Below are 25,102 nucleotides of genomic sequence, written 5' to 3'. Positions count from 1 at the left end.
TGGCAATGGGATCAGAGACAAAAAAAAAAAAAAAACATGAGCATGCACAAGAATTCCATTGAAAAAGCAATGTTGCCAAGGAGAAAGAATCTCTAGTGAAATTCACTCCTTGTGAAATGAAAGCCCATTTCCCTCTCCAATATTAAGGAGCAATACCTGCATGGTGAAGGTCCGGTGGTCTTGACCCAGCTGGTTCCTCTCAATTTTGCGCTTCAGGAGCTCTGCATAGCACACCGCCTCACTGCACAAGTTCTGCATTGAACAACAGTATCCGCAGATCGTTTCTGCACTCCTAATATCGACATATCATTTTAGCTGTGAATTAACTGAAATTTTCCAAAGACATGAACTTACATCAGTCAAGCGAGTGATGAATATGAATGCCCCTGCTGAGTCAGGCCAAGCTAGCTGGGTCCAGAACTCTTGCACCTCGCTGAAGCATGTGGTGACATCCACTGCCGACACACTGTGTTTGGCATGCTGCTGGACTGGCTCGAACTGTGCCATTCACACAAACATATATAGACTTATAATGGAGCTCTGGCTCTTTCACGCTCCCCCACAGACTCTGAAACTACACGTACACTTACATAATATTGTAAGTAAACACTTAAGGTTCAGTCCACTTGAATGTGAGATATTTATGGCCTAGTGAGAATAAAACTACTCAATTTTTCATGCCAGAGGACGTGGAAATCAGAGTGATTACAGCGTTCCGACGTCGTTGTGTAAATATGGACTATATTTACGCATCTCAAAGCTTGTGCAATCAATCCAAGTATTTTGTATATTTTCTCCAACTTGCCTGGTCCATCTCCACAGCCTTGCGAATCCTGTCAATAGATTTCTCATGCACAATCTGCAGCCATTTATGAATGGAGGATTTGAACCAGTTGTGAAAACCTGTTAGTGCCAGCATCTTAGTATCTCTATAAAGCACACACACACACACACACACACACACACACACACACACACACACACACACACACACACACACACACACACACACACACACACACATATGCACACAAAAGAGATGCCAGTGTCTGAATCACCACTTATAAATAGATCTTATGAATCGTGACAGAACATTCAGCATCAATTCAGAAGATAATCTACAAGGACTATCTATTTATCAGTTACATATGGTCATGATGACTCATGTTCTTTCGTGTAGTCTAGTTTACAAGGAAGCAATCATCTGATCCTCAGAAATGGATTTGAAGTGCTGCAGTGACTTACTTGAGAGGCAGAAACTCCCTGAATCGTTTGAGGGTCTTAAGAGATATGAAGACCTCGAACAAGGTTTCCCCCATGGTTTGGGAGAGCCGATAATTCTCCTGTTCCAAAGTCCCGCAAACACGCTCCATCGCAACGCTCACGTCATCAGCCACCTGGATACAGAGCACAATCTCTCTGTTAAGTCCTTCAAATCATGTTCATCAACTGGAAGACAATTGCTTTTATTCGTTTGTGCACGCACCAGCTTCTCTAACTGTCGATAGGAGATGCTGAAGAAGTCCACCTTCACTGAGCTGAAAGAAACAATAAACTCTCTGACAGGAGGCTTGAGAGGATGCTGAAGTATTTAACCTTAGCTCTTAAACAGTACTATTGTACCCTGTTTCTCTAAATCTACTCACTGAACGGTTTACTTCCAAGCCTAATCAAACATGCATGATATGCATCCAGTGAGGCAAGACCTTTAGGAGTGGATTAATTCTCAAATAAGGGTGTTAATTAAGGTGGTAATTAAACTCTGTAGAAGGATTGAGCTCCAGAAAACAAAGCAGAGTATAGCTAGTCTCTAGAGCATCAGAATGGTGAAGTGTTACTTGTGAAAGAGCTTGTTGTAGACATTCTGCCCTCGCTGTACATCAACACACACCGCATCCACCACCAGAACCAGTCTCTTCAGCTGCTCTTCCACAGTCTGCATCAAAACAGTATAACAGAGTAATCAGCCAGCAAAAATGTCCCACCACTCCCTACCACCACTCTCCTGACCTGAACAGGAAAAATGACTTCACATACTACAATGACATTTTTACAGCAAAACATTAAGTTTTCTGAATTTAAAATAAACTGAAATAATACTGTAATGTGTTACTGGGATGTTTTAGTCATTTCTAGTGAAACACTTCAAGGCTTTCCCTGAAGAAATGTGGGATTGACTAACAAGTAATGGTATGAGCGACAGTAAAATATAATAATTACTGGTGAGGTGAGATTACTGTCTTGACTTGAGGTTTATTGGAGGCAGGATTTGAATCCCCAACCCTGGAGGTAGAGTATAAACCAACCCTGGAGGCAAATGTGCTAACCAGTAATCCACCATGCCCCCCTATTTCCTATTTCCTATCCCTTATTTCCTATTCTTTTATATTATTCTGTTTTCTATTTTGTTATTGAATGGAAATCTGCTATGTTTAGTGAATTTTCATACATTTTTCACTCACTCACTCATTCACTTTTAGTAACCGTTTTGTCCTGGTCAGGGTTATGGTGTATCCGGAGCCTGTCCCGTGAACACTACGCACGAGGCAGGAATACACACTGGATGGAACGCCAATCTATTGCAGGGCACCAGAGGAAACTGGAGAACCCAGAGAAAACCCACGTGGACAAAGGAGGAACATTCAGAGCTCAGGATCAAACCAGGGACCCTGAAGCCGTGAAGCGGCAAGGCTACCAACTCATGCTGCGGCGCTACCACATTTCAAATTTCACACTTCACACTTAAAGTATATATATATATATGTATATACCTTGGTTTTGGTTTCCTGGATTTTATTATTTTATATGCAATACAATCCTGTATTATTTTATTATTTATATACAATAATTTACTTGCAACTTGACTTGCTAGCATGATGTGATAAAATGCGATTATGAGTTATTACTGTAATGAGTACTGCAGTAAGACACAACAATAACTGAAGGGATACTACTGTATAGTACTGAAACAATATGTCATTGTAGTGAAAATATCTTGAATATAGTCAAACACATCTAGCCTTTCTTAGTAAAAGATTATTAAACTTATTTCTAGGCATTCATTTACTAATTTCAAGCTTTCGACAAGGTATTGGCAGATAATTTATCTCCTTTCTAGAAATAAATGCCAATAGAACAAGACTGTTTCAAGCTTGAAACAAGTAAAATGTCTAGAAATAGGTTTTAAAAATGATATATTTGGTTTATACTTGATATATTTGGGTATATTCAAGGTATTCAAGCTATTTTCACTTATTAATTGTCATGTTTGTTTTTGCAGTGCACAGCTGTATTTTTCTTGATCTGTGAAATTTACAGTAATTTGCAATAAGAGCTAGGGCTTGTAATACTTACAAGAACTTAACCTCAAACGAATTGCCAAATTTATTTTAAAATCTGAATCTACAGGACTACTACACAGTACTTTTTATAATTTGATACTTACCCCTTCATCTGGTTTAAAGTGTGAAATTGTGGCCTCGTACCATTCCACGGTGCCTTTCTGTAGAGAGAGAGATGATTGTAAATATCTCTGAAAAACTACCCAATGCTTGACAAGAATTACTTATTGTTGTTAGTGAGGGTTAATTATACCTTTATGACAGTTGCTATTTCGAGGTGTAGCTCACTGCGGTTAGGACAAACTGCCTTAAATGCTTCCATCAGCTGCATCTGTCCGACAGTCCTGAGTCACACATGGGCATGATGAGTATAAAGCAGCATTAAGCCTTTTTTCAAAAGACATTTTTGATGCAGATAATCTAACCACATTTTCCTAACACATACATCGGAGTTACATTGAGCATGCAGTACTACTCGCATGCGCACTCTTTCACAGATCACACAGACCAGAAGGACCCATCTGCCATTTCTATTAGCCTGTTTAATCAGACTGTAGAATACTGGCATCTGTACGTGTATGAGTTTGTGCGTGCTCATAGTATTGACTTGTTAACTGAAACTAGTGCACTATACTACATTTAAGAGCAACTCTAGAAAAAGCTCCGCAGGATATCAATTCTTCCTAGCCCCTCTAGCCGACACGGACCCCCCTAGAGAATACAGAAGCAGAAAGGGCACAGCAACACAAACTTCCACACAGACAGCTACCTTATTGACAGATGGAAAAAAAATATTTGAATTTGAATAGACTCCCCAGATCATACCTTTCATAACTCTCTCTCTCTCTCTCTCACTCTGTGTGTGTGTGTGTGTGTGTGTGTGTGTGTGTGTGTGTGTGTGTGTGTGTGTGTGTGTGTGTGTGTGTGTGTGTGTGTGTGTTTACCTCAGCATTATCTCACATCGCGTGATGGCAGCAGGGTTGGTGCATGGAAACACGTGCCTCATGCTCTTCATAAGAGACAGGCAGTAATCACAGTAGAGTTTAAAGCTCTCAGCGAGGAGGTTCTCCTGTAAAGTCAATCATATCCCATATTAATGCTCATACAATGTGTTAGAAATGTTGCATTTTGGTCATAGTTAGCTCAAAGCACTAAAGGTTCGATAGCAAGAGCACCCAAGTCTTTTTCTCCTCTTTCTTCGAAAGAACATTCCCTACCGATCAATGACATTTTGTGAAAAGAGGACCTACCAGCTCCTTATTCACATCTCCAGCCTCCCACTCGGCCTCCACGGCCCTCAGAAGCCTGAGCAGTAGTGCATAACACATCCTCTGAGAGCGATGATGGCTACTGTAACAGTGCCAGCGACTGTAAAAACACACCGAATAAAGCACCGATGAGCAGTTATCCACACGGCCATCATGTGATTATTATCAGGACGACTTTTCTACTTATTAGCTTCAAAAAACTATTTGTTGTCGATAAACCTCAATAAATGGATTATGGTGATTTTTGTAGAATGGCTATGGTTATCAGTGTAGAATCAACAATTAATACACACATGACTGCCTGTTGAAGTGGAGTAAGATCGGCCTGCACAGCATGATGGGAGAGTACAGTCCATGCTGCTGGGCACACCTGTCCATTCCAGTTATAGGGTTCTTTCTGAAAATGTTTCGAGAAAATAGCATGCAGTGACATTTTTTAACTACCAGTATGTTTATGTGTGAATGCCAAACACTGTGTAAATACAGAATCCAAACCTGAACTTGCTTGTGCTCATACTCCAGAATCTGACTTAACATCTTCTGATGAATGATCACATTTGAGACCACTTTGCTCAAAGCAGTGTCCCTCTGTACGACAAAGCAGATTTCAGGAAGAAAGCATACATTTAAATCTACTGATTACTGAAGTTTGTTTTCGAGTGCTATAGTGTTTTAACCCTTTACTGCATGGTGTTGCCAGTTTTTTGAGAGGCAATAATACAAAACTACTAGTTTCCTATGTAACTGGGAAAAACTTTAACTTTGATGTAACAAAAAAATGCCATCTCATACATTTTGTTATTTTTGACTATATGATACTTTCCACCACTGTACATTGTAGCCATATGGCAATAATTTACCAACTACCCCCCTAAATTAATATACAGTTTTAAATTTTGTATATATTTTTATTACTTGAACTAATTCAAGTTTTTTTGTTTTTTTTTAAATCCATAAAAACATTTTCTTAATGTAAATGTAATAATTCATGCAGTAGAGAGTTAACGAGTTTGTGTTCATTCAAATAAAAAAAGAGATATTGTCTTAAAATAGTCTGCCTTAATCTGCCTCGGATTTGTAGTACTCTGTACATCGCCAGTTTATAGACAATGACTAGCAATTGTCAGTCAACGTACAGTATGCATAAATATTTTGCTTTTGAGGTCGTAGAGATGTAATTCACGATCTCCTACCAGGAAACCCAAAGAAAACACTCAGTCAACTGGAAATTCCTACTCAGGAACACAGGGCAGTCTTCTCAACTCTTCCAAGGTCAGGGAGTGACGTCCAAATCAAAATGGCCGCTCAGCACATTAGAAGTAAAGAACGTAGCACCTCTTCCCTTTAAATGAGTTACACTGTATTACTTAATTACTTTAGTTCAATCAACAATCTATATGTTAAATCTACAAAACTGGAGGTAAATATACAGTACATCACTCATTACAGTTAGCTGGCTAACTTTTTACTAACAAAAGATTCCAAGCTGCAGTTTCCGACCCACTTCCAAGTTAAGTCGAATGCAACAATGAAATTGAAAAAGTCTATTTATTGATATCAATTTCAATGTCACTTTGTATATTACTACCGTGTAATATCCCAGTATAAAAATAATTACTGGACTGTTCAGTGATCTCGGAAAAGGTTTGCACATCATTCTTTGAAATGCATTACATGAATTGAATTAGAATAATCTTTAACTTGTGTAAATTCAACAGTGAAGAAGGTGGGAGAAGTGAGAGAGGTACACATTGGTAACATTTTAATTAAAGGTTCGGTAAGCAACTATTTATGATTAAGTAAGACATAGTCCACTACTAATTTATTCATTATTAATAATTATTAATTATTATATAATAAAGGTTTAATAAACCAAGAGATCTCAACCCGAGCCCTAGGGACCTACTACACAGTTTCATTTTTCTTCTGCTACCAAATTCTTCATAATGAGCTAAGAAGCCCATCATGAGCTGCATCACATCAGGTGGAAAATCTCTGCAAGGTTGGAGTTAAGAAGTGCTGCAGACAAATATTTGTTTTAAAAATTGCATACTTAATATTTTAATAATGTTTACTAATTTATGAACTATGATTTACAATCACTGTGTATTACTTGCTTAGAAATAGTTTGTTACCAAACTTTCGAATCAAAGTGAGATCCATGCATGTTTTTCAGAAATGATCTCTACCTGGTTGGTGAAGAGTCTTAAAATGAGGTGGCATTCTCCCTGCACTTTAGATGCACTAGACCGTGGCTCTAGCTTGAACCACTTATCATAGCCAATAACCGGGATCTCCTGTTGAGAGATACACAGCAATCTGTTTTGTTAAAAAAGTATTTACTGTGTTTTGTTATTGTAGTGGGTTCTATGCAGGTTCCTGCAACATGCAGAATACTTCCTTTATGAAACATGATATTTTGCAAAAAGTTTCTTAAAAGGTAGACATCTATAGTTTTATGGCCCCTAAAACAGATTGATCTGTTGTATTCGTTTCAACTTACACTTAATGGGATGTTCAGGCAACCGAGAAAGTCATCGGCGTTCTCTTCGCTCCCTGACGCTGACGTTCCATTGGCTCTCACAGATTTGGCAATTTGCTTGAAGTACCTAATATAATAATGACATAAACCATGTGAATATCAGAAAATTGAAGTTCGTTATGATGTTTTTTAATTGACCATGTAACGCTGGCATGCAGTACCTGCCCATTCCTCTGAACCCACTGATCTCATTCAGCTTACGGCACGCTTCGGCCACAGAAACGTCATCGTCATGATCCCTAGGGAAAATGGGTTTTCTGGCTTATCTCACACTCCCAGCTAACATCTTTGGCATGCTGGGGTGAGATCGGTTATTTACTTGTACTTTAACCTTCTTAAGCAATGGTTTGAAAAGAGCAGCCATAAACTGCTGTATTTTAACAAATATCTTACCATATATCCAAATGCAGAAGATCATTCTGGACGTCATCAATATCACTGTGTGAAGATCAACGTTAAACTTCATCGATGTACCCGATTACAGCTTTCAAAACCCATAATTCATTCATCCAATCAAAACGTCCAATCATCATGTAGAGGCAGTAATTAAACAATTATCCTCAGCAGCATGTTCATCATTATGAATCTCATGCTTTGTTAAGCAGATGAAAAAAAAAAAGCGCTTAAATCTAATTTTCTACTCACAAAACAAAATGTTCGTTCCACACAGGGTTGAGAGTCTCAGGCTTGACTTCAGTCACTTGGATGTCCCTTGCAGCAAGCACTTCCTTGACGCTCGAACGCTTCTCTAACTTATCCTTCCTTTTACGGAAGCTGAACTTCCGCTCTTTTCTCTCCTCAGTCTCGCGTGGGCTTTGTCCCACAAGAATACCCAGCATGCAATAGGGGTCACTGTAACCTACCACGCCACCAAAACAAATGTTCCAGAAATAACACACGAAACACCACTGTCCAAAACACCAATATTAAGAAATATTTGTGTGTATCTTAGTATTGCATATTTATCTAACCAAGGTTTTGCCTAAAGGAAGGCACCTATGCAAAGATGGACAAAGTGAGAAATTATACTTAAGTAAAAGTATAGACAATGTGTCAAAATCTTACATAAAGCTGGAAGTATCATCCAAAAATGATCTCAAGTGAAAGTAAAAACATTGCTACTTTTACATGTACTCAAGTATTTCTTTTCTATAGCAACTACGTCATTTTGTCTGAAAACATCATTCAGTCTTTGTAAGTCTGCATTATTTACCCTTAGCTAGAATTCGACTTGCTGCCTATAGCCAACTGGAATCAATGCTAGTCCGACATTAGCAAAGAAAACAGGCTAACGTAGTTCAAAATATCGAGTTAATACTAGCAAATGAGCTAAATTTACCTCGACATGCTTCGATAGATTATATTAGATGGAGTCCATACTTTCTAGAGGGGTAAAGGAGATGCCTCATTTTATATACGAGTCTTTGCTTAGTCCAGCATACTAAAAACATTTTACTGAGGTAGAGTCTGGGACGCTAATTCTCAAGTTCTACATTGCAGTCTGGTGGATTATCTGTCTTTAATCACACACTGACAGCTATAACGCTAGCTAAATGGTGCATCATGAGAAAGACATGGCTGGTGACAGACTGTTGACAAAGCTTGACCTAATTGGATGCTGAACTGAAATGACCCGGTGATAAACTAAGCCGATGTAATAACGTATAGCATGCAGTCATTAGCTGTATGAAAGAAGAAGAGGTGTTTGTGATTTGTAACAAATACTTTGAAGGTCTAAATAAAAATGTAAGGAGTAAAAAGTACATTTTTTTGTTTTGTTTTCCTTGTAAGTGTAACTACATACAAGTATTCTGATTCAATAATACTCAAGCAAAGTATAAATGTGCAAAACTAATACTTAAGTATAATAATGAAGTACTCAAGTATTGTCCTCCCCTGCATGTATGTTTATATTCTGGAGAATTTTGATGGCATGTTCTAGTATGTTACCCTCCTAAAAGTGCTACTGTAATTAGAGACTACAAAGTCCAACAAAAGTCTCTCACCATTTGCATCTTTCGCCATGAGATTCTTGCCTTTCATGACAGAGACCCTTAGAGAGAAGCCTGGTCTCTGTAAAAGAAAGGGTCAGACATGTGAGTTATAAAAGAGTTGGAATGGAAACCAAAGCTCTCATTAGTAGCTTTTGTGCTTGGTGCTTTCAGGGTCTAGGCTATAGTTAAATAATTTACTGGGACCAAAAACTCCAACAAAAAAAAAAAGCTGTTTCACCACTTACTTTAAATTTCATTCAATGTGTACTGTGAACAAAAAGCAAAACACCACAAGTATTTCATATGAGAAATAAAATGACTTTGGGGGGAAAATGAATATGAGGAGAATTAACATAAACACACTTTTTTTTTTTTTAGAGCCACACACAACCTTCACACTTAGTATTTGTTTATGGCAATTGTCCATCCTCATGGTAGTCTGAAATTTGTTTTGTTTTTTAACACCTTTAGCCATGTGTCACAGTCCACTTATAGCATTCAGTGGGTTGTACAATGAAGCCATAGACACGTGGCTATTGTAAGTGCACACCAGTGTGAATCTAAGCATCCCATGAACACGGGGGGACTACATGTCTAGATTTCTCTGCTCTGTGTATTGGCCAAGTAGTAGAGATAGATCTTTTCACTTTCTCCAGAAGTGTTGTTTCTTTAAAAAAAAAAAAAAATAAAATAAATCAAATCTAACGAGTGTCAAAAACATTTGCAGTCCTGCAACACCACAACCTTTCAGGAGATGAGGAATCAATAGGTGCTCTCTCTGTCAGATCCAGAGATGCCAGTTGCTTCTTGTTGAAATTCAGAACGAAGGCTTGGATGATTGTGAGAAGCATGATCGCACAATATTTCCTTGTTCCTTTCACTCAGTTTGTCGGCCCAAGGAGTCTAGGACTGTTTCATAGTGACATTTGAAATCTCCCTGACAGTTGCATGACACAGACAAACAAAGAATGAATTAGGTAGATTTCTACGAACAGGTATTCAGTTGCTATTTCCGCTTCCACTGTAATATAAATAACAACTGAGTCTACCAATTTCTGTTTAACACTTTACTGCACGGTGCTGCCATACGGCAGCAATTACTTTATTTCAAGTTTTTTGATAGGCAATAATACAATAGTACTATTTTCCTATGTAATTGGAAAAAGGGGAGTATAACTTTGACATAACAAAAAATGTCATGTCACAAGACCAGGAAGTGCTGTCCTTTTCTGCAACCACATGGTATTTTTCAACATATATGCAAAACTACTTAAAGGGGGGGGGAATGAAACACTGTCTGATATAATTTCTTGTCATTTATACAAGTTTATATATTTTGAGTATTCTGTTAAATGGTAAAATGTTATTGTTACCATAGTGCAACTGTGGAATTGTGGTATGTGCATTCAAACAGGCCTCCATTCAAACTGAAACAGGCCTACATAACAAAGAAGACACTAGGTAAACAGTATGTTTACATTTTTTCACATTCAAAGTAAGAAAAACGGTTGTAATTTCAGACATTTTGCTATTGCACTTTTTTTCTCTTTTAAATTTTATCTTTCAAGTGAATGAATTAAGAATTCAAGAGAAAGAATTAAAAGGATACTTCACGCAAAACATGTTTGGATGTAATTTTTGTATGTATTTTCAGTGAGTAAATCTAACCACATACTTTTAACAACTGTAATTCCTTTCTAGAAGATATAACTTTTACATGCTTACTAGGTGGCACAAATAGGTGGCAATGTTTAACCTGGAAAATGCAGTAATTTGAAGTGAAATCGCATACATTTTATGTTATTTTTTGACTATATGATACTTTCTACCATTGCACATTGTTGTGCAACAATTTACCAACCCCTCCCCCATTTTTTCAATATTTATTTATTTATTCATTTATTTATTTATTTATTTATTTATTATTACTTGAACTAATTTAAGTAATAAAAATACATAAAAAATTGTTTATGTAAATGTAATAATTCATTCAGTATGGGGTTAAGGTGCAATATTTGGATATTAGCATGGTCATTGTGTTGTGTGTTGCGTTGACTGTGATGTGTGTGTTCCTAACACATAAATGTATATGCCTAATAAAAATAATTTTAATTCTGATGTAAGCTGAAGAGATAATGACAAAGATGGTTGGTACATATATAATGTTATAAACACTTATAAATGACAGAATAACCTAAATCCAGATGAAAAAAATGGAAGAATGTCTACATTGTGCCAATGGAAAAGAAGCAGGTGGATACAGCACAGCTGAAGCTGAAAAAAAAACTGCATAGATATCTGTTGAAGAATAATTCACCAAGCACCTCACCTTAGACTCTCTCACTCTCTGGAGAATGATTTCATGCTCCTCTTGGCTCATATCAAACACCTGGGGTAAACAGGAAAGATACTATTATCTAGAGAATAGACATAAATGATTCTCATAAAATGGACATCTGAGATGCTGCTTTTGACCAAATGTGGAATAAAGATCCATCTGAGATTCACCAAAAACATAATTGTTTATTTCAGCTGCTACACTAACGTATTTCTGCATGTTTTAGCCTTTTTTGTCTGTTATGACCAGGAAATGTCAGATCATAGGTCAGTGTTTGAAGTGTTTATGTCACCCCTGTGAAAAAGAAGATGGAGATTTGATGTGACAGCACCTGAGTGGATATAATAGCAGTGCTGAACATCAGTGACCAGCAGGAGAAGGCTTTGTTATTTAATCATGTCTTAGAACATCTGATCCAACTCATAAACCCCACGCCGATTCAAAAGACCATGAATCATTCCCCTACATTGCATGTTTGTTTGTGTGTTTTAATTTTACATTTGGACTCTTTAGCAACAAAATGAGCTAGTGTTAAAAGTGGTATTGAATAAATACATACACAGTATGTTTAAAAAAGAAAGAAATATAGTGTTTGATGCTTATTTCAAATCTTCTGCATTTGTGCATAAGTAGAAAAGTTTTTTTCCACACATTTCTTTTTTATAACTTAGTATCTCATTATTTCTGTTTAGTATCTCATTATTTCTATTTAGTATCTCATTATTTTGAGTTAGTATCTCATAATTTTGACTTAGTATATCATTATTTAGACTTAGTATCTTATTTTTTCTATTTAGTATCACATTATTTTGACTGAGTATATCATTATTTTGACTCAGTATCTTATTATTTATACTTAGTATCTCATTACTTTGACTTAATATCTCATCATTTTGACGTAGTATCGCAATTTGTCGATTAAGTATCTTATTATTTTTGACTTAGTATCTCATTATTTTTCTTTTTATTTAGTATTTTATTGTTCTGACTCAGTGTTAGAGTTAAGGAATCTCAGATTATGTCTTTCAGTCTTCCATCAGCCTTTCAGCTTTTTTATTTCTCAACTCTTAGTTCTGTGCTATGTGTGGTTGACCGCAGAGCGTTTCAGGCCTGGAGAGTATAAATTAACACAAACTGACACACATGCTGTTCACAGAGGCGTCCGATTTATTCGTGCAGAACAGAAGTATTTATACACATAGATAAGCAGCCATGCATGGGCGTGTTTCTACTTGTGCAAGTGCTAGGCAGATTCAGACAAAGCACACAGCACATAGTCATACTACAAAATAAGTCTTTTCAAGGAATAAAAAATACATGTGTCAGCTATAATAAAGGATGGCAGTTGATCAGCTTATTCAAAGTGGTAATTAAGTGAATACATTCATCATAGGTATTTGATAGCAGTTCATAATATAAGAGAATACATGATATAAGAGAATCTCCTTCACTTAGTAGCTCATTTTTTTAATTAGTATCTCAATTATTTTGACTTAGTATCTTATTATGTTTGACTTAGTATCTCACTATTTAGACTCAGTATCTCACTATTTAGACTCAGTATCTCACTATTTAGACTCAGTATCTCACTATTTAGACTCAGTATCTCACTATTTACACTCAGTATCTCATTATTTAGACAGTATCTCGATATTTGACAGTCATTATTTTGACTTTGTATCATTAATTTGAATTAGTATCTCATTATTTAGATTTAGTAAGTCAAACTAATTATGACTTTTGAAATCAAAATAACCTTGCATTTGAGGGCTTCCATAACATGTGAAGCTAAAGATAAAAACACCATGCAGGCGACCTTGGATTTTACATGAAGACACAGAAGCAAGTGAAACAGTCTGCAGAACTGTGTCAAATTCTACCAGCCAAATTTCCATTTGGTGGCCACACCAAATGCACAGATTACTACAGTTTAATACTCTTTATATAGTTTTTCATATTTAGAAACATTTCATTGTTTTTTGAAAGCATCATTGCTTTACATTGATTTATTTACATGTGCCTACTTTCACAGCACTGTAGACGTGTGTGTAAATATTGCATTAAAATACAAAACAAAGTATAAAAAGTTAATCATCTGAGCTTATTATGGGCCATTAATCCATTAATCTAAGCTCAGCTTAGAAGTGTAGAAGTTCATTATTTAGAAAAAAAACTATTAAGAATTTGTCACCAGCCATGACTTTCTCATGCTATACAGTGTATTTAGAACTATAGCTACAGTATCTGTGTGTGTTTATACAGTAGATGGATAATCCATGAGACTGCAGTATGGATCTTAAGGATTCGTGTCGTTGGCCTCTGTAAAATGTTTCAGTTTGCTGGAGTAAGCAAAGACTCATATAAAATGAGGGTCTCTTCTACCTCTGTAGAAGGCATGAACTCTAATCTAATTTTGAAAAAGAATGTCGACATAGGTAAGGTAAGATAAGGTAAGGTAAGGTAAGGTATACTTTGTTGCCCCAAAGGGAAATTTGTCTTGGGCTCAAGAAGAAGCAGGCACTGCATCACATAAATCATAACACAACCGGTTTAGCTAATTGCAATTATTAACTGGCTAAATTTAACCAAGGTACTCTGTTTTCCTTTGTTAATGGCTAGCATTGATTGCAGTAGCTAACATAATTGTCTAGGCAGCAAGTCGAATTCTAACTAATGTTAAATATTACACACTTTGAATGATGTTTTCAGACAGAGTTACTGCAAATAAAAAAAAAAAAAGTTTTAGATAAGTAATGTGAAAAAGTTTACACAAGAAAACATGACAACTAATTTCATCAGTTAAAAAAAATTGCTTTTTACTTTTAATACTTGAGTTTTTTGGATTTTTTTTTACTTTCATTTGAGTACATATTTTTGGCTGGATATTTTTTAATATATACTTTTAATATATGCTAGAAATTATACTTAAGTAAAACTATACTTTCAATTACGTATAATGTGTCTGTACTTGGTCCACCCTTAGGTGATTTTGGTAGAATTTTGGCAATTTTGTTGTAAATACTACTACTACTACTACTACTACTACTAATAATAATAATAATAATAATAATAATTATTATTATTATTATTATTATTATTATTATTATTATATAAACAACTAATGTTTTCCATCATATGATGCATGTTATAATCTATCCCTTTGTGAGAGAGAGAGGAAAGGAGGCCTCTACCTTCTGTAGATAGCTGAACAAGTCCTCTTCATTGGTCACATATTCAGGTGATGGCACCCCGACCCGATTAACCACAGTGTAGACCGTCTCCTCATACAGTAAATCAAGCTGAAGAAAAACAATTTCTATTTCATATAAAATGTCTAGGCTTTAAGATCAACACTACAATGCAAAAAAAATCAAAATTATAATCAAAAGGAAATCATTTATTAAGTGTGCGATTATAACAATAGTCCCTGGTAATGTCAAAGGTTATTTCTGTTTTGGTCCAATATCACTTGTGAGCATTTTGAAACAACATGGTTTGAACAAACCGTGCAAACATTTTGTTAAGATGTACATCGAAAAACACACTGTACAAGGATGAGTACTTTGTGTATTACAGTATTTTTCAAAGGTAGGAAAAAACAACTCACTTCATTCCTACTGGTTTTCACAGGAACAAGCAGCTGTTCTGTACACTCTGGTGGTGGTGGACCTGCACTAATCTCCTCCTTGTAAAGTGTCACAAAGAAAAGTAAAAAAAAAAAAATTAAAAAAAAGGAGGCTGTGATTTATTAATGGTTGCATGTGTAAAACCCTGCAAACTTGACAGCACTCGCATAAAACATGCACGCTGATTCCCTTTGCCAAGGTCTGCAGAGGACTCGGCCTTTCACCTGTGCAAAATAAAACGTTATCCATTATTCTGTTTCGACAGATCCCTTTCTGAACCCTCTAAACTGAAAAAAATCCACCGAGGGTCATATTCGAAGTTCAATATGTACGCCAATGTTTATATGGAGAACATTCTTCGTATTCTTCGTAGACAAGCTGCAGATGCTTAACTCGAATTTTTGAGCTGCACATTCATATTAATAAAACGAATCCAGGTGCAGTGCATGCCTATGACGTTGCCTGGATTTCTTGTGTAGAGCTCTCGGGACAGGAGTACATCAGCTGTGTCTAGACCAGGGGTTCCCAAACTTTTCCAGGGCAAGGCCCGCCAAATGGCATTAACATTTGACTGAGGCCCCCCTTTTGGAAGATGTCTTTAAAACACTTCAAAAATATAGACTTCTGAATATATCCCCCTTTTTTATTAATAATTACATCTTATATCTTTACATTACATTACATTAGGAATTGATTGTGTGTGTGAGTGGTTGTCTGAGAGTGAGAAAGAGAAAACATACTAGTTGGAGGGATGGGCACACCAAATTGTTGAGGCCCCCCAGGCCCCCACTTTGAAAACCACTGGTCTAGACTACAAACATTAAAGACAAGCGCTTTTCTTTCATCTGCATGGAAATGTACACTCATGAAACAGATTCTATAATTCTCCTTTAGTGTCAATTCCAATATGTATAAAGCAAGAGATGGCATAAAATACAAATTAGTATGACATGCTGTACATGATAATATATGAATGAGAATTAGCTAAAGATTCGAATAAACCTCTAATAATAGTTGTCTAATATGTGGAAAGGAACCTTGTCATGATTGTTAGATTAATCCTATGACCACTGCAAATTTCTCAGTTTCTCAATATATAAAATATATAAAATCACACTTGATACAGTTCATCCTATCTTCACTAATACTTTGTACTGACAGTGTACAAACACATAACGCATGAAGCTTAGGAGGGAATGAAAAGCAGAAGTGACCGAACCTTTCACAAAAACAATTGTCCTTTAAAAAAAATAATAATAATTATATATTATACTGATTAAGTCAATTGAACGCATGGCTTAATGTCACAATTAGGTCAAGAATTCATAAATTGTGGACGCAATTTCAAGCTTTGGATTTAATTGTGCCTGTTCTTTGGTTAATTTGCTGTCTGACCAAGCATTCATATACTTACAGCTCATTTGAAGTAGGCCGAGGTGAAGGTCCTGATTTTACTGTTATAATCAACCTCCTGAGAATTCATTATATGTCCAATGACATGTGGACATATGATCATCACACTCATACGTGCTCATTGAACATCCCATTCTGGATTTATTCCCCCTTTGCTGTATATAATAAGCTCCACTCTTCTAGGAAGGCTTTCCACTAGATTTTGGAGCATGGCTGTGGGGATTTGTGATCATTCAGAGCAAATAAAGACGTTCTATACAACTTTATGCTTCCAACTTTGTGGTAAGAGTTTAGGAAAGAACCACATATGGGTGTGATGGTCAGGTGTCCACATACTTTAGGGTAATCATACTAATCAACTTCATACTATTAATTAATTCGCAATTTCATATCTGTATAGTTAATATTGTATTTGCAATTATTGTCCTCACTATGCATGTGTAACTTACTTCTGAATGTGGACTTTTGTTAGTGTGCATACATTATCTTCGTTTCAACACTTGAGAGCTGGAATAGTGAGAGGAGAGTACCGAGCCTTGAACCTCTCAATCAAACAGATTAAACCAGGCGCTTGCTTTGTGTGTACGTAGGGCAAAAGGCCACCAAGAGCAGCCTGTCATAGTGGAACCTGCCTCTATAACCAACTTTCTGATTCTTTCCACACAACGTGCTATTTCCAGCTCTATGAGCTATCTCTTCCCTTGATTTGCCTGGCTCTAGTGAGACTCGGAGGGGGTGGAAGTGAAAAGGTCTTGCTGGGTCTCGAGAGTCTGTGTATGCGCTGTCCTGTGAATCTTATACTCACCTCGGCTTGAGTAGAAGCCAAGAGGCTGTCTTGCTTCTGGACAATTTTATTCATTCGCTCAAAGAACTCCCCATTTCCCTTGGCAACCCTGCAACACGTAAATGGTTCTGTTCAGTGAAAAAGCATCTCACACTTGTTTAAAAACATCTTCTCTTCAGAAGACAATAAGAGGGCAGGACAGCACTAAGAGGTATCACTCGGCAATTTTTAGCATAATGTTTCCTGCAGCTGATTTGGGTCTGCCAAGTTGTCAATCATATACAGCAATAAGGCAAGCTAGAACCAGGGGATTTGTATAACTTTGTTTTTTGGTAACTGCAATCCCTTTGGTATTTCAGCATTGACCAGAAGGATCAGACAGAGTTCAGACATAAAGCAAACAAGAGTACAAATCCTCCCTATCACGAGAACTTTCTCAGTCAGGCTGTTTTATCTAATTTATCTAGTCTTCTCATTCTCTTTTACTGTGGAGCCAAAAGGGTTCCTCATCTCTCTTCTAAACCTGAAAAAAAAAAAAAAACAGACAGAGGCTAATCATGCAATACTGCTTCCATGAGATGAGACAAGAAGATGGACATATTGTAATTCCTGTCACTGCCTCTCTAAAAAGGAGTGCAGGTAGTTTTTCGTCTTACAAGAACTGGCAAGAACCCTGTGCTATCCGGCTCAGTTCATTTTATTAGACACCGATCCACAAGAGAGGGGGCTGATTTATTTCTCCTGTGAAGCGGGATGAACTCCTGGACCCCTGCCACTTGCTAATTTCCCAGCCTCCGTCGTCATGGTGATGATAACACGTTCATGGCAGGATCGGTTGGCATGGTGGAGAACCTTGGGAATACCCCCACCCCACAGACCATCTCCCACATCTTGCCTAAACACCCCCCCACCCCCAACCCTACCCCAACCGTCTAACCCCCCCCCCCCACCACCACCACCACCACCACCACCATCCCCCGCAATCCAATCGACTTTGCCCTTTTCATTCCAAGAGTAAGTGCAGGAATTAATATTTCTCTAACTCTTACTGTATCCTTCTTTCTCATTATTTGCATAGACTGTCCACAGAGGTCTATGATGCTTTATTAATGTCATCACAGCAGATGTTTGACTTAGTTCCCAGTTCATTCTGGCTGTCTCCAGGAGAGGGGGAAGGTTGTGCAGAAAGAACCCTTAAAAAAACTTCAAGCACACTGGAAAGTTTTTAGTTAAAACATGGCACTTCCAGTGTCAGTTATAAAGATACTTCCAAAGCACTTTAATTTTCTGAAATTTAAACCTTGCTAGGAACCCCATTTAAAGCAGTTTCGTTTATTATGGCAGGGTTGGGTTATTGGCCATTTTTTGCATCTACTTTTTCATCTTACCATTGGAAAACATTAGGAAACATTAGGAGATAAAGCAAAAAAATAACTGGCCATTACATTTTAAACTAAAAGCATGTGATTTATAAATATTTACTTAGACGATATGTTATGACGATACTGAGCATGGATTCAATTTTGCCCTGATCGTCTCTGTCTATTCACAGCAGTCTAAACTGTTAAATTGATCAGCCATCAGCAGGCTTGCTTTTAAATCTGGCCTTCTTCAGCTTTATTATACACATCCTTTATACTTGCTGCACTCACACGTCATTAGTTAAACGGTCAATATCTTTGAGTCGGTGCTCTAGATTCCCAGGGGAATTTTTGGAAAAATCATAAGCAATCACAAGAAAAGGTCTTGATGATGACTGTTTGTTCTTCTGCTGATCCTCATGAATCCCATGGGGTCACATGTGCAAGGCTCTGCCAATCACTTTAGCTTCATAATTTAAAAATATACAAGGTTAACCAACAGAACAAGGAGAAAAATGAAAACAACCAACAAGGCCTTCTCTGTGTATTTCATATCTCTCCAAGAGCAGCTGAGCAGCAGTGCCCTGCTTTAAGCGATTAATGATTTTGGATTTCATGCACATCTACAGTATTTAGGAGCAAATATAAGACAATCACCAAGTCCTATCTTTGAAAGAAAGTTAAGAAATTGGACCTGAGCACATTCGCAAGCAAAGAACTAAACATGAAGAAATTATATATACGTGTGTGCAGTGCATAAAGACGTTAATTTTTTTTTTTCAAAGTATATTGTATTTGACCCCCTATTATGTTATTTTCAAAATCAGAATAATGTATAATTATACTGTTTTTTTCCTTTCAGGGAACTATAGATAGCTACCCATTAAATCCCTACATTAACGTAATAAGCCTTTTTGATGTACGGGAGACTTTTGTGTTCCATGTAAGAGCAGAAGTATAAGTTTTTATTCGAATCCAAGCCTTCCGTCTACACAGGCAGGCAAATGTTTTTGAACAACGTATATTTTGGTTGAAATGAATTCACTCTAAAATAAAATAACAAATGAACCATGCAACATGTTTAACTGTATTGCGAAATGTTTATTATTAAAAGCGTGGTGAATTCGGGAAAGATTAGAAATGACTGTTTGATCGGAACAAGCTAGCTCTAATCCAATCTCAAAATGAAGCATGTTAGGCACACTGTATATTTGTGTTTTACTAAATCAGTTAATACTAGCTCTGTGTATGAGTTTTGTATTGGGTTTTTTTTATTTGTTTTTAATCTACAGGCTTAACAGTGCACATGCCTTTAATAAAGCAATAACTTATAGTTACATCTCAGAAATCTCAGCGCGAGCAGTTAATAAGTTCCATGAAGGTTTCCTCTTTCCTTATTTAACTGTCATTCTGCTTCTCTTTCAGTACTATTTGTTAAACTGAAATAAAACATAAGAAACGACGAATAAGTAATAAAGGAAAAAACTGTTCTGACACTTGTGTCTTTGTTATTTGATATACTTCCAGTGCATACATATATCCACATCTTATAGCACTCATGATTAAAAAATGAAATTGACAGGGAAAAAAGGATTCGAACACCACAAATTGCTAACATTAGTACTTTGTCGCAAAGCTGCTGTTGGCAACTACAGCTTCGAGATGTCTACAGTAGGAAGTAATTAGCTTTTGGCAGCATAGTGGTTCAATTTTGGCTTGGGCCTCTTGGCAAATTGTCTTCAGTTCCCTGAGGTTACGAGGGTCCTTAAGATGGCCTCGCAATTTCAAAATCCTCCATAAATTTTCCGTGGGATTCATTGGGATCCAAGGCGTGAGTTATTGTGGGTGTATGTTTGGGGTCATTGTCTTGTTGAAACGTCCATCTTCTTCCCAGATTCAGTTTATTGGCCGATGAGATTAAATTCTCCTCTAATATGTCCGTCCCGCTACATCACTCATGTTTCCGTCTATGGTGTGTAATGCCCCTGTACTGTTTGCACAGAAGCAGCCCCATATCATGATGCTCCCACCACCATGCTTCACCGTGGGTATAGTGTTCTTGGGATCATATGTGCAACCCTTGTTTCTCTAAACATGAACAGATGTATTATTGCCAAAGAGTTCTATTTGGTAATTTCATCTGACAAAGTATATTCTCACAAAAGAGTTCTGATTTGTCTGCATGCTTTTACATTGGCATTTTTGTGCTTCTTTTTTTTTAGCACAGGAGTTCATTGGGTTGTTCCTGCTGCTTTCTGGTCGTCCTGTAACTCTTTATAAGTGGGTGCTGGTTTCTTTTCTTACTATCCTTTTCATTAATCTAAGAGTGATGTTTGTGTGGTGCACCTGTCCAAGGACTATTGTTTGAACCCTCCAGCTGCATATTATTGAACCGAGTGTACAGACCGGGATGTTTAAGGTCTTTGCTATGGCTCTGTAGCTTTTTTCCATTTCAGCTTCATTACCTGCACTGTGATTGCTACTTCTTGCGTGAAATCTTTCCAACCAATGGCAGCGTCTTTTATCATGACACCAGGTGCGATTTGCACGTGAAACCTTTACAGATATTTTAAAAATATATTTACCCGTATACTTTGATCCCTGTCAATCTCATTTACAAACATATCTTTGTTTATGCTTATGAATACATGGGTTTTTTTGTTCATAATTATAATTACAAACTTAAAAAAAAGACATTATGCACTGGACGTGCAATTCATGGTATGTTCAAGAGAATTTCTTCATAAATGATTGCATTTTTAATGTATGGATTGTTGCTTGCTGCTTTTCTGTACACACCAAGTCACACAAGTGACCAACACATGCACACACGTACACACTTTAGAGAGCAGCCCCTTTCATGTTGCTAGGAAACAGACTCTCCCCATAAAGCCAATTCATTCTCATTATGTGTTTTGATTTATTTATTTAGATTTTTCAGTAGATATATGAGAGTGTGAGTGTATAGAGCGTAAATTAATATAAGATAGCACGTATATGCATGAAATCTCTCTCGCTCACACACACACACACACACACACACACACACACATACATACATACAAAAGTGTGTGTAAAAGCAGGGCTGAGATTCAGTCAGAGTGCGCAAATTGAGATTTGCACTTATGCGTGCACCTTCTGATATGAAATGTTAAGTGTGCAATAACCATTCTTTGAGCTGGCCAGCATTTGGAAAAAATTATTTCTGTAGGTTATTACAGAAAATTAAAGTAATGCTTGCCCGCACGACAGGAAATAAAATTTAGATAGAATTCATTTCCTCTGGATCCTGTATGGCTTTACTGCACACTCTCTGTGATTTATATTTGTTCTAAGGCTGGGTTCAATCTGCTTCTCACATCATCTTCCCTCTATACTTTAATCACACAGGACTACTTAAAATCCTAAAAATGCAGTCCTTTCCGTTCACTGGGATTTTAGCTTGTCTTTTATCACAGATCTAAGCATTTACTTTCCTGAGACTATTCCTGTTATACGATTGTTGTATGGTGTACACGATATAGGAAGCCCATGCAGCACATAGAGGTCAGTGATGTGCTTATTCGAAAGAAGAAACACGAATACCACGTCTAAATGTGTTTTGTTCTCGAGAGTCACTGAAATGGCCATCCCAATTCATCAAGCATGCAGTACCTAAGAAAGATGGCTTGCTATTTTAGGGACCAATAAAAACGCCAGACCCTGTTAAGGGATATTTAGTTATACTGTAATTAGGGACATGGGAACTGAGCCGAAAAAAAAAAAACAAAAAAAAAAAAAAAAACAAGGAACCAACCAATCCTGGGACTTTCATTTAGTTTTACCCTTAATGTAAACGCATTAATTATGAACCAGAGATGAATTAAATAAGGAGCTTAAAGCAGAGTAAAGAGATTGAAAACAAACTGTCACTAGCATAGAGTTTCCTGTGTCTTATTATTAAAGGGATGTGTAATACAATTCACGGAAGTATCATCGCCGTCGTCGTCGTCGTCATCAGCATCATTTATGACTGCTCTTTATGCATCTTAATAACTGCTATATAATGTAGGAAACCTGTTCCACTCTGATGTCACAACCTGTTGATTAATCCCGTGTTAGAGCACTAGAAACTTCAAAAGGTGCAACAATAGTCCACCAACCACCCCCACCCAACCCCCAAACACATACCCCACTCACTACACACTCATACACACACCCACTCACACCACCACCAGTTGAACTGGGTTCTCTAGATGAGCAATTTACTCTCTCGAAATAAATAAAGCCAGCTCCTTATGATCAAAGCAAAACTTAGACAGGAGAGAAGAAAAAAAAACAAGATAATGAATCTCCCACAGTGTTTACATACTACAGGCGCTCTTCTACCTGCCAGTGGGAAACATTTACATATAATTATTCCAAACATAGCTGCCACCGCTCTGGACCTTCCCTACGCTCTGCTCCGGGTCTTCCAGGCTGCGCATTCTCTTAATTGCACAATGTTAATATGCAAGCATCTGGGTCAGGACATTAGTTTGCACTGGCACTAATGACGGATACAAGCAGCTTCCTGACGGTGTAATGAAGGCGGCTACGTCACCTGCATCCTAATGCCCCTTTAGTATAGGTTACAACTCGATCAAAGTAAGAATAACTGAGTTCAGCATGCTCTGCAGGAGAAAATAATGATGAACTCTTGAATGTAAAAGAAAAAGTCCTTGTAGATGGTTAAATCCGGTTAAGCTAATCACTGAATATTTGTTTAAGAGGACCACTTCTGATACTCTATCTAACATATTTTGAAAGAGACAAAAATGAATTGAAAAAGAGTGCACGCATCTACAAACGCAGAAAGCAGTCATGTCAATCTCACAGACAGGAAAAGACATTTACTGCACATATCTGCCGAGCATTTAGAGCCAAGGTGAATGAATATATACCAAATCGAGCACTAATCAATCACTTTTTTAACTATTTGTAGAGCGTAATTCCGCCTTAAGATTACAGGCACTCAAATAAAAAAATAAAAAGAACACACACACCGTATTGCAGGAGCACCTGCAATAAACAGAAAAAACACCCATTCTTGGTTGCTATAGAAACCTCAAGGTTAATTTCCTTTTACTTTCAGTACTGACATGAGCCATGTAGAAAATGAAATAAATCAAGGAACACTCATACTGAGTGGCTGGTTTAAGGAGAAAAAACAACGATGTTACTTAACTCCACCTGTGTTTGCTCAACAAATTGTTCTCATTTGCTGAAATTACTCTTGGACAAACATAACCAGTTCTCATTTAATCTCACCCAGATCCTGATTTAGGCTAATTAAGTAAGATGTCTGTCATCGCGAAGATGAAAATAAATAAATAAATAAATAAATTAAAAGTCTGACAAGCTTGAAACGGTCCCGACGTCTTCGCTTTTGCACACAGAATTCAGTCGTCTTACGACTGTCTCCCCGAGCCTCCCGCAGCACGTTTCCTTTTCTCCTCCATCTGTGCTGTCTAGAAATTATCTGAAGATGAAGAATAAATGTTGCTCACTCTCTCTGAACTTCTCCCTTAATGAGCTGCAAACGTAATTGATACTTAATCCTCACAAAAGCCGGTCTCTGCGTGACATTCGAAAAACCAGTTAATTTGAAACGTGCAATAGCGAGGTGCTGAAATTGAGTCACTTCCAGAGCATGAATACAGTAGAGGCCCAGTAGGCGTCTGTGAGGTCTGTGAGTCACTGGCCGGCTCGCTGACAGTCATCCTGCCATCTGTTTTGATAGGTGGGAGAAAGTAAATACATCAACACAAACCGTGGCTATCAACAACAGTAGGGTTTGGGGGAACTGGGAGACTGGCCGGTCTGTACGCATGTGTATGGTGTACGCTCACCCGAAGGCGACCTTGTCAGGTTTACGTGGGTGTGTCGGCGGGCTCGCTGCGGCAGGCGGAGGCTCCCTCCTGCTCCTCAGGGACTGGCTCCTCTGCACCTGCCTCAGCACACTGCTCTTTAGCTCCAGCAGCGTCGACATTGCTCGTTCACCACCTGCGACAGAGACGGAGTTTGAGTCAGTACAGTATGAGCAGTATCTCTTTCTGCTGCATTGCGTTTGCATTTCTTTCTCCAAATTGGAGGGAAACAAAAGCAATTAACCCAGTGTCCACCTCGCTGACCAACCTTTGCCTGCGCATGCAGAGAGCATAATGAATAATTACTGTAATCACAGCCGGCATCCAGTTCTGCATGCATTCTGTGCACAACTCGAAAAGATCCTGTGTAGTGTTAATTGACATGTGTGTGCCAGGCACATTTGTCTGTGCCACAGCGAGTGATCAGTGGTGTAAGATCAAAAGGCAGCAATTACGCACCACCTCCATTATGCTTGCAGAATTCTGACCAACCGTTTCCAAATGCAGAAAGATGGAGTACGACTTCGCCACACTGTGTGTATCGCAG

The 25,102-nt window shown here is 37.6% G+C and overlaps 1 protein-coding gene across 1 annotated transcript in view; it reads right to left on the bottom strand.

Annotated features, from left to right (window-relative positions):
• The window catches only part of baiap3 (BAI1 associated protein 3), a 37,405-nt gene extending 12,722 nt beyond the window's left edge, over positions 1–24,683 (bottom strand). The window contains exons 1-23 of the mRNA XM_047150582.2: positions 24,538–24,683; positions 17,328–17,415; positions 15,091–15,168; positions 14,675–14,782; positions 11,475–11,534; positions 9,158–9,224; positions 7,797–8,010; positions 7,545–7,589; positions 7,313–7,390; positions 7,113–7,218; positions 6,799–6,906; positions 5,105–5,197; positions 4,903–5,006; positions 4,592–4,709; positions 4,286–4,410; positions 3,595–3,685; positions 3,446–3,502; positions 1,839–1,936; positions 1,487–1,538; positions 1,246–1,397; positions 806–929; positions 355–498; positions 157–252 (exon numbers count right to left, since the gene is read on the bottom strand). Coding sequence (XP_047006538.1) covers positions 157–252; positions 355–498; positions 806–929; positions 1,246–1,397; positions 1,487–1,538; positions 1,839–1,936; positions 3,446–3,502; positions 3,595–3,685; positions 4,286–4,410; positions 4,592–4,709; positions 4,903–5,006; positions 5,105–5,197; positions 6,799–6,906; positions 7,113–7,218; positions 7,313–7,390; positions 7,545–7,589; positions 7,797–8,010; positions 9,158–9,224; positions 11,475–11,534; positions 14,675–14,782; positions 15,091–15,168; positions 17,328–17,415; positions 24,538–24,677 — 2,346 coding nt within the window. The 5' untranslated portion in view covers positions 24,678–24,683. The remainder of the gene's footprint in view (positions 1–156; positions 253–354; positions 499–805; positions 930–1,245; positions 1,398–1,486; positions 1,539–1,838; positions 1,937–3,445; positions 3,503–3,594; positions 3,686–4,285; positions 4,411–4,591; positions 4,710–4,902; positions 5,007–5,104; positions 5,198–6,798; positions 6,907–7,112; positions 7,219–7,312; positions 7,391–7,544; positions 7,590–7,796; positions 8,011–9,157; positions 9,225–11,474; positions 11,535–14,674; positions 14,783–15,090; positions 15,169–17,327; positions 17,416–24,537) is intronic.
• Positions 24,684–25,102: the final 419 nt, after the last annotated feature.

The sequence above is a fragment of the Ictalurus punctatus genome, chromosome 24 (assembly GCF_001660625.3).
Source record: "Ictalurus punctatus breed USDA103 chromosome 24, Coco_2.0, whole genome shotgun sequence".
In the NCBI taxonomy this organism is placed as follows: domain Eukaryota; kingdom Metazoa; phylum Chordata; class Actinopteri; order Siluriformes; family Ictaluridae; genus Ictalurus; species Ictalurus punctatus.
This window is presented reverse-complemented; position numbering and strand designations above follow the sequence as displayed.